Below are 12,758 nucleotides of genomic sequence, written 5' to 3'. Positions count from 1 at the left end.
GGGCTCTTAATCTTTCCAAGGGAGAGATGATAGGGAAGGGGATAGGGGAGACTCAGCCTAACAGCTCAAGGATTCCCTGGACCCCGCCTCTGCCCCAGCCCAGCCTTACTGCTAAGGTGTCAACAGACGAGGTGGTCGACTTCAGGCGCGCACGGCCTCGGCCTCGGCCCCCGTGGGACCCCCCTCGGGGGCGTCTCCGCCCAGGGAAGCTGCTGCTGCGTCCCTGTGGCCAAAGGGAGAGGGGAGTTACAGCACTGGGAAGCCCAGTGGGACCCCCATGCCAGGGCAGCACAGGGGCACTGCCCCCATCCCACCCCACCACGCGTTTGGCCCTTGCCTTCTTGCTGCAGGGGCAGCTCAGGGAGGGGATGTGACCCCAGCAGGGTGCCCCCAAAATTGTGGTGACGGGGTCCCCCAATACCTGCTTGACACGGGAGCGCCCTGGGGAGCTGCGGCGCCGGCTCTTGTCCCCGTCACCCTTGGCTGCTGGCTCGAAGAGCAGCGAGTCATCGGTCTCAGCACCCAGCGGCAGCGAGCCAGCGTCCTCCTTCTGCAGGCTGGCATCAGCCGAGGCTGGGCCCAGCTCAGGGGACAGAGACCCCCCGCCCTCAGGGTCTGGGGACCCCAGCAGCGGCTCCGAGCCGGGGAAGCTGCTGCTCGTGTCCCCCTGGCTCAGGTTGGAGATCTCGTTGAGGATGTCGGGGCGCGGGCGCAGCGCGGGGGGCTCGGGGCACCCCTCGTCGCCGTGCCCCAGCAGCTTCTCGCCGGTAGTGCACACCTCCATGGGGGTCTCAGGGCCCAGCTCCTCCGGTTCCAGGAGCAGGGGGGACCCCGAAGGGGACCCCTTGACTTCAGGGTCCCCCCCAGCCCGGCTTTCTTCCAGGGCATCCTCCTCGCTGAGTGGTGGGGAGCTTCCACTGGTACCCTCCCTCTCCAGCCTCGGTGCCTCTTCTTCCTCCTCTTCCTCCTCCTCAGGCAGGCCGGGGAAGGGCCCCAGCTCAGGGGCTGGGCTGCCGTGGGGGGCATCTCCAGGGGGGCTGGCTGGGGACTCCCCCTCGCCACCGGCCATCTCCATCTCCTCATCCTCAGGTGGCTCGGTGGGGGCCAGGGTGACAGCAGGAGAGCCCAGGGGGGGCGGTGGGGAGCCAGGGGGGTCGGTGTCCATGGCGATACCAGGGCTGCCAGGGGGCTCAGGCAGGGCTGGGGTGGGAGGCTCGAGCACATCATCCTCCTTGGCATCAGGGGAGGGGGCCGGGGTCCGTGCAGGTGAGATGGCACGGAGAGCTGGGGGTAGAGAGGGGGGAAGAGTGATATCACAGCCCCCCCCAGAGACACCCACCGCCCCCAGTCCCAACCCTGGTGTTTCCCCAGACCCACCTGGGGGAGCTGAGGGTGGGGGTGTCATCTCAGGGGGCAGCGAGGGCTCTGGCTCCAGCTCCATCTCCTCCTCGGGGAGCACCTCTGGAGCCAGGGCTGGCGCTTCCTCTGCCACTGTCACCTCGGGGAGGAGACCTGGGGGACAGGGATGGGGTGAGGGAGTGTTGGGGTCCCCTCCATCCCCCCTGTACCACCCAAGCCTAGCAATGAGAGGCAAGACTTCCCCCCCACAGCTCCCCAAATACCACACACAGGGCACCAAATATGAAAAGAGAAGGAATACAGGAATCAGGCAAAGCCAGTGCTGGGAGAAGCCCCTGGTACAGGACCCCCACACCCAATAGAAACAACAGGAGGGGAAAGAGGACAGTGAAAAGTCCCCAGCTTACCTGGTGGTTTCAGGTCCTCCTCGGGGGGCAGCTCGCTGGGGACTGGCTCTTCAGGGGGCAACTCAACAAGGGGGGGCTCTTCAGGGCTCAGCTTCTCGGGGGGCAGCGCTTCGGGAGGAGGCTCCTTGGGGAGCAGCTCCCAGGCCGGTACGGTTTGCGCTTCCTCTTCTTGCACTCCTCAGGGTCCTCCAGCCCCTTCCCTGAATCCCCGTCAGCTCCAACGTCGCGGTCGGGGCTGGCCGGAGCCTCCAGCTTGATCTCACACTCCATGTGCTCCACACCCACTGCTGGGGGGGGGCACGTTAGTGGGACCCCCCGACACCCCCACGCTGCAACCGCCCCAGCTCTGCCAGCAGCAACACCCACCATCAGCTTTGAGCAGCTCATCGGCGTCCAGGTCACCGTCCTTCTTGTCCTCAGGGCCCAGGGGGTCACCCCCCTCCAGCCCCCCGTCCCCGTTGAGGGTGCCCGGGCGGCCCTTGCGCTGCCGCCGCTTGTGCAGGGGGGACAGGGTCAGGTTGCGCAGCACGGCCATGCCCGTCTCTGTCAGCCACACGCCCTCGAAGCGGAAATACTGGGGCTCTGAGGGGACAAACGCCAGCATTGGGGACAACTGCCTGCACTGGGTGCGTGGCCAGAAGAGGGCACAGCCATGGGAACCCCAGCAGGGCACCGCACGTACCGGGATCCTTGGCTTTGATCATCTCTGCAGAAGGCGCGGGCACTGCGGCAGAAAAGCAGAGGAGCAGGTGAGTCCCCACACCCCTCAAATGCCCCCCAGGTCCCCCCAGGTCCCCCCTGCCCCGTGAGCTCACCAGGTTTGACCACGTAGGGCTGGCAGGCGCTGCAGTCGAAACCTTCATCCGCAGCCTGCTCCACCTCCTCCTCAGTGAAGAGGCTGTCGCACGCGGCGTGCAGCCACCTGCGGGCAGCGTGGGGGACCCATCACACACCACAGCTTCCCCGGGAGGACCCCAAATTCGAGCCCCTGGAGCCCGGGGCAAGGTGCTCACCGATCGCAGTGCCGGCACTGGATGAGCAGGTCGTCCTCCACGTATTTCTCGCGGCAGAAGGGGCAGACGACGAGGCTGGCGCAGGGCGCGCAGTGGGGGTAGTTGTTCTGCCACTCGCAGTGGAAGCCAGGGGATGCAGCCCCGCACTGCACACAGCACACACACCTGCAGAGAGCGGCCCGAGGGGTCAGCACCAGCACTGTAGAACCCGAATTAGAGCCTTGTGGCGTCCCCCTCGTGTCCCCCACGCACCACTTGCACTTCCAGCCGCCCTTGGGCACGGTCTGCAGCGGCGGGTCCAGGCAGTAGGTGTGGTAGCTGATGTCGCAGTCGTCGCAGAGCAGCAGGCGCGAGGGGTCGGAGGCTTTGCCGCACACCTCGCACACGATGCACTCCACGCAGCGCCAGCCCTTCAGCAGCATCACCTTGGTGATCTGGGGACACGGGAGGGCAGCCACGTGAGCCATGGTGGTCCCCAGGCTCGCTGTGGCTGTGGGGGACACCCCAGGGCTTGGCACAGACATGCCAGTGCACAACTCAACACACAAGATGTGCCACGCAAAACCTCGTGTGTCCTTGGGGTGCACAGCACAGCTCTGGGGTGAGGCTGGGGGTCCTGGGCCCCCTCCTCACCTTGCTGTTGACGCAGTAGGGGTGGTAGCACTGGGAGCACTGGGAGCAGGCGAGCAGGTGCCCCTCAGCCCCACGCCCAAAGCTGCCACACACCACGCACATGTCCTGGGGGAGAGAGGTCGTGAGTGAGGAGACAGCGGCTGGCAGAGGAGAGACAGAGTCTGTCCCACCCTGTCCATCTATCTGTCCTGCCATGCCCTGGTTACCTGCATGAGCACAAACTTGTCTGTGTTGGAGAAGAGGACGACTGTGTTCTGCATTGTGTCATCGTCATCCTCGTCCTCCTCCTTGCTGGGCGAGCTCTCCACGTCAGCGAGCTGAGGACAGAGCAAGAGGTTCAGCACTGAGAACACCCTCTCTGTGCAGTCTGGGGGGCACCAGGAAGATGCAGGGGCAGCAGAACCCCTCCCCAGGGGGAAGCTCTGTACCTGTCCTACTTTTTGTGGTGAAGCCCCCAGACTCAGCAAAGGCACAGGTATGAGACCCCCTAAGACCCCAACCCACCCCACACTTAGGGCTCTTAATCTTTCCAAGGGAGAGATGATAGGGAAGGGGATAGGGGAGACTCAGCCTAACAGCTCAAGGATTCCCTGGACCCCGCCTCTGCCCCAGCCCAGCCTTACTGCTAAGGTGTCAACAGACGAGGTGGTCGACTTCAGGCGCGCACGGCCTCGGCCTCGGCCCCCGTGGGACCCCCCTCGGGGGCGTCTCCGCCCAGGGAAGCTGCTGCTGCGTCCCTGTGGCCAAACGGAGAGGGGAGTTACAGCACTGGGAAGCCCAGTGGGACCCCATGCCAGGGCAGCACAGGGGCACTGCCCCCATCCCACCCCACCATGCGTTCGGCCCTCGCCTTCTTGCTGGAGGGGCAGCTCAGGGAGGGGATGTGACCCCAGCAGGGTGCCCCCAAAATTGTGGTGACGGGGTCCCCCAATACCTGCTTGACACGGGAGCGCCCTGGGGAGCTGCGGCGCCGGCTCTTGTCCCCGTCACCCTTGGCTGCTGGCTCGAAGAGCAGCGAGTCATCGGTCTCAGCACCCAGCGGCAGCGAGCCAGCGTCCTCCTTCTGCAGGCTGGCATCAGCCGAGGCTGGGCCCAGCTCAGGGGACAGAGACCCCCCACCCTCAGGGTCTGGGGACCCCAGCAGCGGCTCCGAGCCGGGGAAGCTGCTGCTCGTGTCCCCCTGGCTCAGGTTGGAGATCTCGTTGAGGATGTCGGGGCGCGGGCGCAGCGCGGGGGGCTCGGGGCACCCCTCGTCGCCGTGCCCCAGCAGCTTCTCGCCGGTAGTGCACACCTCCATGGGGGTCTCAGGGCCCAGCTCCTCCGGTTCCAGGAGCAGGGGGGACCCCGAAGGGGACCCCTTGACTTCAGGGTCCCCCCCAGCCCGGCTTTCTTCCAGGGCATCCTCCTCGCTGAGTGGTGGGGAGCTTCCACTGGTACCCTCCCTCTCCAGCCTCGGTGCCTCTTCTTCCTCCTCTTCCTCCTCCTCAGGCAGGCCGGGGAAGGGCCCCAGCTCAGGGGCTGGGCTGCCGTGGGGGGCATCTCCAGGGGGGCTGGCTGGGGACTCCCCCTCGCCACCAGCCATCTCCATCTCCTCATCCTCAGGTGGCTCGGTGGGGGCCAGGGTGACAGCAGGAGAGCCCAGGGGGGGCGGTGGGGAGCCAGGGGGGTCGGTGTCCATGGCGATACCAGGGCTGCCAGGGGGCTCAGGCAGGGCTGGGGTGGGAGGCTCGAGCACATCATCCTCCTTGGCATCAGGGGAGGGGGCCGGGGTCCGTGCAGGTGAGATGGCACGGAGAGCTGGGGGTAGAGAGGGGGGAAGAGTGATATCACAGCCCCCCGAGACACCCACCGCCCCCAGTCCCAACCCTGGTGTTTCCCCAGACCCACCTGGGGGAGCTGAGGGTGGGGGTGTCATCTCAGGGGGCAGCGAGGGCTCTGGCTCCAGCTCCATCTCCTCCTCGGGGAGCACCTCTGGAGCCAGGGCTGGTGCTTCCTCTGCCACTGTCACCTCAGGGAGGAGACCTGGGGGACAGGGATGGGGTGAGGGAGTGTTGGGGTCCCCTCCATCCCCCCTGTACCACCCAAGCCTAGCAATGAGAGGCAAGACTTCCCCCCCACAGCTCCCCAAATACCACACACAGGGCACCAAATATGAAAAGAGAAGGAATACAGGAATCAGGCAAAGCCAGTGCTGGGAGAAGCCCCTGGTACAGGACCCCCACACCCAATAGAAACAACAGGAGGGGAAAGAGGACAGTGAAAAGTCCCCAGCTTACCTGGTGGTTTCAGGTCCTCCTCGGGGGGCAGCTCGCTGGGGACTGGCTCTTCAGGGGGCAACTCAACAAGGGGGGGCTCTTCAGGGCTCAGCTTCTCGGGGGGCAGCGCTTCGGGAGGAGGCTCCTTGGGGAGCAGCTCGATGGGGGGTGGGGGTGGTTCACTGGGGGGCAGCTCCTCGGGGGGCAGCTCCTCGAGGGGCAGCTCATCAGGGGGCAGCTCCTCGGGGGGAGGCTCAGTGAGGGGTAGCTCCTCGAGGGGAGGCTCAGTGAGGGGTGGCTCCTCGAGGGGAGGTTTGGGGGGTGACCCTTTGGGGGGCAGCTCGTCAGGGGGTGATTTGTCAACGGGCAGTACTTCGGGGGGCAGCTCATGGGCGGGTGACTTTTCAAACGCTGGTTTCTCAGGGGGCAGCTCAGGAAGGGGAGGGACATCGAGGGGCAGCTCATCGTGGGGTGGTTCACTGGGGGGCAGCTCCTCAAGGGAGGGTCTGTCAGGGGGCAGCTCAGCAAGGGATGGTGTCTCAAGGGGCAGCTCCTCAGAGGGAGGCTCCTCGGGGGGCAGCATGAGAGGAAGGGGCTCCTCAGGGGGCTGCACTTCAGGGGGCTGAGTGTCAGAGGGCTGCGTGTCGGGGGGTGGCTGATCGAGGGGCAGCTCATCACAGGGAAGTTCTTCGGGGGGTTCCTCACTGTGGGGCACCTCCACAGAGGCCAGCTCGCCAGGAGGAGACTCAGCATTGCCCGGGGGAGCCTCCTTAGGGTCTGGGGGTGCTTCTTTGGGGTCTAGGGGTGTCTCGCTGGGGTCCAGGAGGGGCTGTGTCTCCTCATCACACCCCACAGGCTCCAGCTCAGGCGGGGGCACGGGCACATCCGTCGGATTGCTGGGGACAGGGGACTCTGACCTGGAATGGGGGAACCTGGGTGAGGGGCCAGCGCTCAGGCCACCCCGTCCCCCATCCACAGAGGGCCTGAGCCCCCTCCAAACCAGCGCCCCCATCCCCACTCACATCTGGGCAGGTGGATCAGGCTGTGGTGAGGGTTCTGGCGCTGTCGGGACGTCGGCCGTGGCACGGCGCTGCTGGCAGTCCCCGCACACCTCAGACCCCGGGGACCACTGGCAGCTGGAGTCGGGCCCTGCGGGGTGCTGGCCACAGTCTGAGCAGACCCAGCAGTTCTGGGGAAAAGCAGAGATGTGTCAGGGGGTGCAGTGGGGGGCAGGCACCCTGTACCCCCGAGCGAGAGCAGGACATACCTTGCACTTCCAGGAGCCGGTGGGGAGGCCCTGGGTGGCTGGCTCCGTGCAGGAAGTGTGGTAGCCCTTGTCACACGCCTCGCACACCAGCATGGCAGAGTCCTGGCTGGGCTGCCTGTAGGGCACAGGGCCGAGTGAGGGCCGGGACCCCTCCTTGGGTGCATACCCCCCTCCCCACCGCGGGTCTGGGGGCTCACCTGCAGGTTTGGCACACTTTGCACTGGGGGCACTGCCAGCCCGAGCGCTTGCGAGGCGTCAGGGAGATGCCCAGGCAGGCCCCGTGGAAGTGCTGCCCGCAGCTGGTGCAGAACACCAGGTCCCGCAGGTCGCCCGGCCCGCTGCACACCGAGCACCGCGCGTCCTCTGCCAGCCACAACAAAAGGGGGTCAGAGCTACCTGCCCGTGGGCTTCTACCCTGCCAGGACCCCCACGAGGGTCCCGGCAGCCGGGGGTGGTGTCCCCAGCCCCACGCACCCGCGTCCAAGGCCTCAGCCACGTGCTGGGGGCAGAGCAGCCGCAGGGTCTTCATGGACTGGAAGCAGCCGCTGGCGGCGGCGCAGGGGAAGTGGTAGAGGTGGGAGCAGCCGGCGGCCGCCCGGCACGGGATGCTGGCCCCCGCCCGCCCGCAGCGTTCACATTTCTGAGGGCACAGGAGTCCGGGGGGTCAGCGCTGCTGCAGGGCAGCAATTCCGCAGCAAACCAAACCCCACCGGATCCGCTCACCTGTGAGATCCCTGAGAAAACAGCTCTGGCCACGCCGGCCGCCTCCGGCCCCGCACCAGCCGCCCAGGCCGCGCACCAGTGGTGCACCCAGCAGTGCCCTGTGGGGACGGGGAGTCAGGGACAGCTTGGGGACGCTCAGGTGGCAGGGTGGGAACCCCCGTGCTGTGAGCACACTCACCCGTCGGCTCGAAGAGCTGCGCTGGGGTCACCCCCTCGGAGAAGCCGATTTGTGCCAGGCCGTCACCCGCCAGCCCTGGCTCTGGGGGGAGCTGGGTGGGCTCTGGGGGGAGCTGGGTGGGCTCCGGGGGAGGCTGGCCGGGCCCATCAGGGGGCTCGTGGCCCGCCAGCCGCTCGGGCCAGTCGGGCACCGGCTCGAAGCGCTGCAGCTCCCGCTGCCCGTGTAGGCTCCAGTCCCCACAGTTGCAGAGGGCACAGCGGCGGCCCAGCGGGCTGGGAGAGGACAACGGGGGGTGTCAGGGACTTTTAGGACACCTTCGACAGCTCCACGCCAGCCCTGAGTGCTCCCACCCTCACCTGCCAGCCTCGGGAGGTTCCTCCATGCCCGCGGTGTCCGGCTCTGGCCCTGCAGAGGCTCCTTCAGGGGGTTTCAGGGGGTCCCCCTCGGCGCTGCCCATCTCCTCCGAGGCCATGACGCCGTCGGCTGTGGGGACAGGGGGTGTCACCACCACGGGGGGAACAGGGCCGTGTCCCCAAAGCGCTGCCCTGGCTCACCTGGCGCGGCTGCGTCCTTCTCCTCGCTGGGCACCTTCTGTTCGTCCATCCTGCCTCCGGCGTTCCTGGGGGGCCACAGCTGTGGGGGGGACGCCCGTCAGCACCAGGGATGGTGGCACCTTCCCTGGCACCCTGCAGCCTCCCTCTGCCCAAGGGACAGGGCAGCATCTTCCCATTCCTCTCCTCAATTTGCAGGCTCTGGGAGTGGGAACGTCCCCCAGGAGCAGGGGGTGGCTCCCTGCCCCACAGGGGTCCAGGAGACCCCCCGGCCTCCCCCATCACCCCCTGCCCACCAGGTCCTCCCCAAGTCCAGCCAGTGACACCCCAACATATCTGGGGAACCAAACCCCCGAGTGACCTCTATTAAACCATCAGGGGAGGGGGATCAGTGACCCCCACTCTACCACACACCAGCACCCCAGGGTGTCACCAGGACATCTGAGGAGCCCTCAGGACCCCCCCGGGAGCACCCCCAGCAAAGCTGGGACCCCCCACATAGGGAATATTCACAGCCAATTTGGGATGCAGCAGAAAACGGGGTCCCCACCACCAGCACCTGCCTGTGCCCCCATTTCCTCAGGCCCGGCACCGATCCCGCACCGCACGGGGGGTCCCGGGATAGGCACGGGGGGGAAACTCACCCCAAAACACGACACACAAATGGGGGGGGGGGGGCATGCCCTGATCTGCAGCCCCCCCTCCCGAGCGCACCCCAAAAACCCCAGAGGGCTCCAGCACCGCGGGGGGAACGAAGGGGACCCCAAACCGGAGCACCGGGCACGCACGGGGTGAGCGGGGAGAACCGGGGGGGACCCGCGGGCACGGGGGGCACCGAGCACAGGGCACCGGGGAGGGGGGGACGCGCTGGGGCAGCGCCAACCCCCCCAAAAACCCGAGAGGCCGCGGGGAGCCCCGGCCGCGGGGCAGGAGCGTCGCGTCCCACCCAGCACCTCCCCGGCCCCGGTTCCCGGTGGGCCCGGGGGGATTCGGGCCCTCCCCGGAAAGGCTCCGGGGCCGGGGGGGATTCGGGCCCTGCCGGGAAAGGCTCCGGGGCCGGGGCCCGCACCCCCGGTCGGGCCGAAACACCACGCGGCGACACCGCCCCCCCCACACCCTCCCCGGTGCTGCCGGGCCACGCTTCCCCCGCTCCCCGGTGCAACCGGGGGGTCGAGCCGGCCAGGCCCCGATCCCCGGCCCGCCGCGGCCTACGCTGGCACCGGCACCGGGCCCCGAGCCACGGGCCCGGCCGTACCTGCGCCGCAGCCGCCCGGGCCCCACCGGTACCGGACACAAAGGCGTGCGAGCCGCGCTCCGCGCCCGGCCCCGGTCGGGCCTTACCGGGAGCGGCGGCACGGCGGAGGCGGCGCNNNTGTGACGGCGCGCGCGCGGCCGCAGCGCACGCTGCCGGGCGGGGCGGGGGGGGGAGATCCCTCCGCCGCGCTTAACCCCGGCGGCGCCGGGGCGGGAGCGCACGTGGGCACCGAGGGGGCGGGGCCTGCCGGGAGAGGCTCCGCCCCCCTACCGAGCGGCACCGGCACCGGGATAGAGGGAGGCGTCCCGGACCGCCATGGGGGTTAGGGGATGGATGGGAGGGTGGGATCAGGGGTGGGGGTCTGCCGAGAAGCCGGCGGGAGCGAGATAGTCCGCGGTGTCCCCGGTCGGTGTCGCCGTTATCCGCCGATGTGCCCGGTCCCAGGGGTAGGAGCCGCCGGGGCAGGTGCCGGTGTATCCGGAAGAGCTGCTGTGTCCGCTGCCGGTGTGCCTGGCGTAGCGGCTGGACCGGTCCGGGGATCCCCGGTGGCAGCCGCCATGCCCGGTCCGGGTCCCTGGTAGCAGCCGCCATGCCCGGTCCGGGTCCCCGCTCACTCACTGCCACCGCGTGCTGCGGCTGAGCCCCGGTTCCGGTATCCCCCGAGCAGCCGGTCCCGCTCCCCCGGACCTTAACGGGGTACACGGGGCCGGTACTCCCGGTTTGGGGCCGCATCAACCCCCCCGGGACCCCCAGCCCCGGGGAGGGGTCAGACCCAGGGTCCCCGGGAGCGCAAACCCCCAGACCCAGCGACTTGGGAGGGCAATTGAGGGGGTGCAGCCCCCTGGCCCCAGCACCCCAAAAGCACTTCACGACCCCCCCAGCAGCTCCTGCTCCTCTTTACCACCATAATTGTCTAATTAGCAACAATTAGCCCGGCTGGGTGGAGATAAACCACGAGGGGAACCGCAGCCAGAGCCCCCCCACGCTCAGGAACCAAAATCTGAATTTCTCAGGGAGAAAATCGGGGGGCACAGGGCTGAAAACCCCCCTAGAATCCCAGTGAGGTTCTTGGGGTGCTCAGTCCCATGAGGAGGGGGCTCATGGAAGCACATCCAGGGTTGGAGGGACCCCCGTGCTGGGGTGTTAGGAACAGCCCCCCCCCTCAATCCAGGGGTTTAGAGACAAAACAAAGTTTAATTGTTCCAGCCCCGACTCCCACGGGCTGGGAACAACACCCGCATTGAGCCGGGGCTGCGGGAGCAGGAACAGCCCCGACCTGTCCTGGGGTGTGTGGGGGGCAGCCGTGAGGAACCGGGGGGCTCCTGGCCGGGCCAGCACCCCCAGGCTGCTCCCAGCCCCCCCTGAGCCCCGCAGCGAGGGGCTCCCAATCACCCCCAAAGCTGCTTCTGCTCCTTTTCTGCCGTGTGTTAGAGTGGGGGTCCTGGGGAGGGGTCTGCCCCACGCCGGGGGTCCCAGCAGGCTGGTGGATCTGCCAGGGGAGCTGTGCAGCTCCTCAGTGAGCTTCATGGAGGTCCCCGCGGTCACCTGAGGGTGAGGGGACATCAGTGCCAGCACGCTGGGGGTCCGGGTGGGCTCCGTGCCCCATCTGCTGGGCTGAGGACTCGAGGAAAAACGGCCCCCCACAACTCCAGCAGCTCCTTCCCTCCATCTGTCCTCACCTCCCAGCTGGGGACAGGCAGGACACACGCACGTGTGGGACCCCAGACCCCCCCCGGGACCCCCCCTCACCTCTGCAGGGCCGGGTCTGCCCTGTCCCCCCAGCACAGGGGGGGTCAGGGCACCGAGCACCCCGGCACCCCCTCCCCAGGAGGGGCAGCACCTTGCTCTGGGGGGTGTGACCACCTGGAAGTTCTGGGGACAAGGGGACATCGAGGCACATCGCCCCACCGAGGGGTCCTGCCTGTCCCAGGGGACTCAGGGGGGTCTCCCTGTCCCAGGTGACATCCCCAAGTCCCAGGGGTTCCCCGGGGATGTCACCAGGATGGAGCCATGGATGCTGGAGCGTGGCAGGACTTTTGTCACCCGTGGCAGGGGTGGCAGCAGCCCCACAACACCCCCCGGACCCCCCCAAACTGCCCCAGCTGCAGGGGGAACCCCTCCTTGCCCACCACCCCCAGGTCGGGGGGGCTGCCTGGGACCCCCAAAGGCTCAGACCCTCTTCCACCTCAGCCCCCAGCACAAGGGGCCCCCAGCACGAGGTTTTGGGGCACAAGGGTTTTGGGGCACGAGGGTTTTGGGGCACAAGCCACCCCCCTCAGCAATGGGGACACGTCTGTCCTCGTCACCTGGGGTCCCACAGGGGCATGGGGAAGGGAGACGCCGGGCAGGCAGCCCCCCACCCACCCACCCGGGACTTCCTGCTCGCCACGGTGAGCTCACAGCCCTCCGCGAACGGTGGGGCAGGGAGGTTTTACCGGGGGAGAGGGGAAACAACACGGCTGGGTGGTCCCGGTATCACCGGAGGGACGGGAAAACGGGAACCCCTTCCCGGTGCGGCTCCGGGGGACACAACCCCGCGGCCACACGGGGTCCCGGTGAGGCTGCCCAGGCTGAAACCGGCCCCAAACCCCCAGCTGGGGGTGGGGACCCGCCGTGCTGAGCCCCTCCGGTGCACCCGCCGTTCCCGGTAATCCCCAGAGGAGCAGCCCCGCTCTCACGTACCCCCCGGGCAGGACCCCCGGAGGGCAGGACATCCCGGGCAGGGACCCCGGAGGGCAGGACACCCCTAGGCCGTGTCCCCCCGCACGGAGCCGGGCTCGGTAACCGAGGACGAGGGCTCGGTACCGGAGGATGAGGACTCGGCGGGGCCGGCGCGGGCGGGCGCGGCAAACAGCGCAATAAAGCGCCCGCCGTGCCGGGGGGCGGGGCCGCCGCCACTACAGCGGCGGCCGCACGTGACCACAACACCGCCCGCCCGCTCCCATTGGCTGCGCTGGGCGGAGGGGGCGGGGTTTATACGCCGCGCATGCGCATTGGCCGGAGGGGCTCTCCATTCATGAAAACGGAGGGAAGGGCCGTGGCCACGTGGTGGTCGCGCGTGTGAACGGGAATGGGGGGGGGGAGGGCGGAGTGTCCTGGTCCTGACCCCCCCCATCC

General features: G+C 68.4%; 1 protein-coding gene across 1 annotated transcript in view; it reads right to left on the bottom strand.

Annotated features, from left to right (window-relative positions):
* Positions 1–8,468, bottom strand: part of KMT2D (lysine methyltransferase 2D) — a 30,712-nt gene extending 22,244 nt beyond the window's left edge. Inside the window, exons 1-13 of the mRNA XM_039703289.1 lie at positions 8,390–8,468; positions 8,192–8,318; positions 7,836–8,107; positions 7,658–7,755; positions 7,409–7,574; positions 7,132–7,297; positions 6,935–7,049; positions 6,690–6,856; positions 5,689–6,584; positions 1,767–1,814; positions 1,378–1,512; positions 422–1,284; positions 110–223 (exon numbers count right to left, since the gene is read on the bottom strand). Coding sequence (XP_039559223.1) covers positions 110–223; positions 422–1,284; positions 1,378–1,512; positions 1,767–1,814; positions 5,689–6,584; positions 6,690–6,856; positions 6,935–7,049; positions 7,132–7,297; positions 7,409–7,574; positions 7,658–7,755; positions 7,836–8,107; positions 8,192–8,318; positions 8,390–8,438 — 3,216 coding nt within the window. The 5' untranslated portion in view covers positions 8,439–8,468. The remainder of the gene's footprint in view (positions 1–109; positions 224–421; positions 1,285–1,377; positions 1,513–1,766; positions 1,815–5,688; positions 6,585–6,689; positions 6,857–6,934; positions 7,050–7,131; positions 7,298–7,408; positions 7,575–7,657; positions 7,756–7,835; positions 8,108–8,191; positions 8,319–8,389) is intronic.
* Between the last annotated feature and the right edge of the window lie 4,290 nt (positions 8,469–12,758).

Source organism: Passer montanus, unplaced genomic scaffold (assembly GCF_014805655.1).
Source record: "Passer montanus isolate IOZ18808 unplaced genomic scaffold, ASM1480565v1 scaffold161, whole genome shotgun sequence".
NCBI classification, from domain to species: Eukaryota; Metazoa; Chordata; class Aves; order Passeriformes; family Passeridae; genus Passer; species Passer montanus.
Note: the sequence above shows the minus strand (reverse complement) of the source record. Positions and strands in the feature narration are given on the sequence as shown.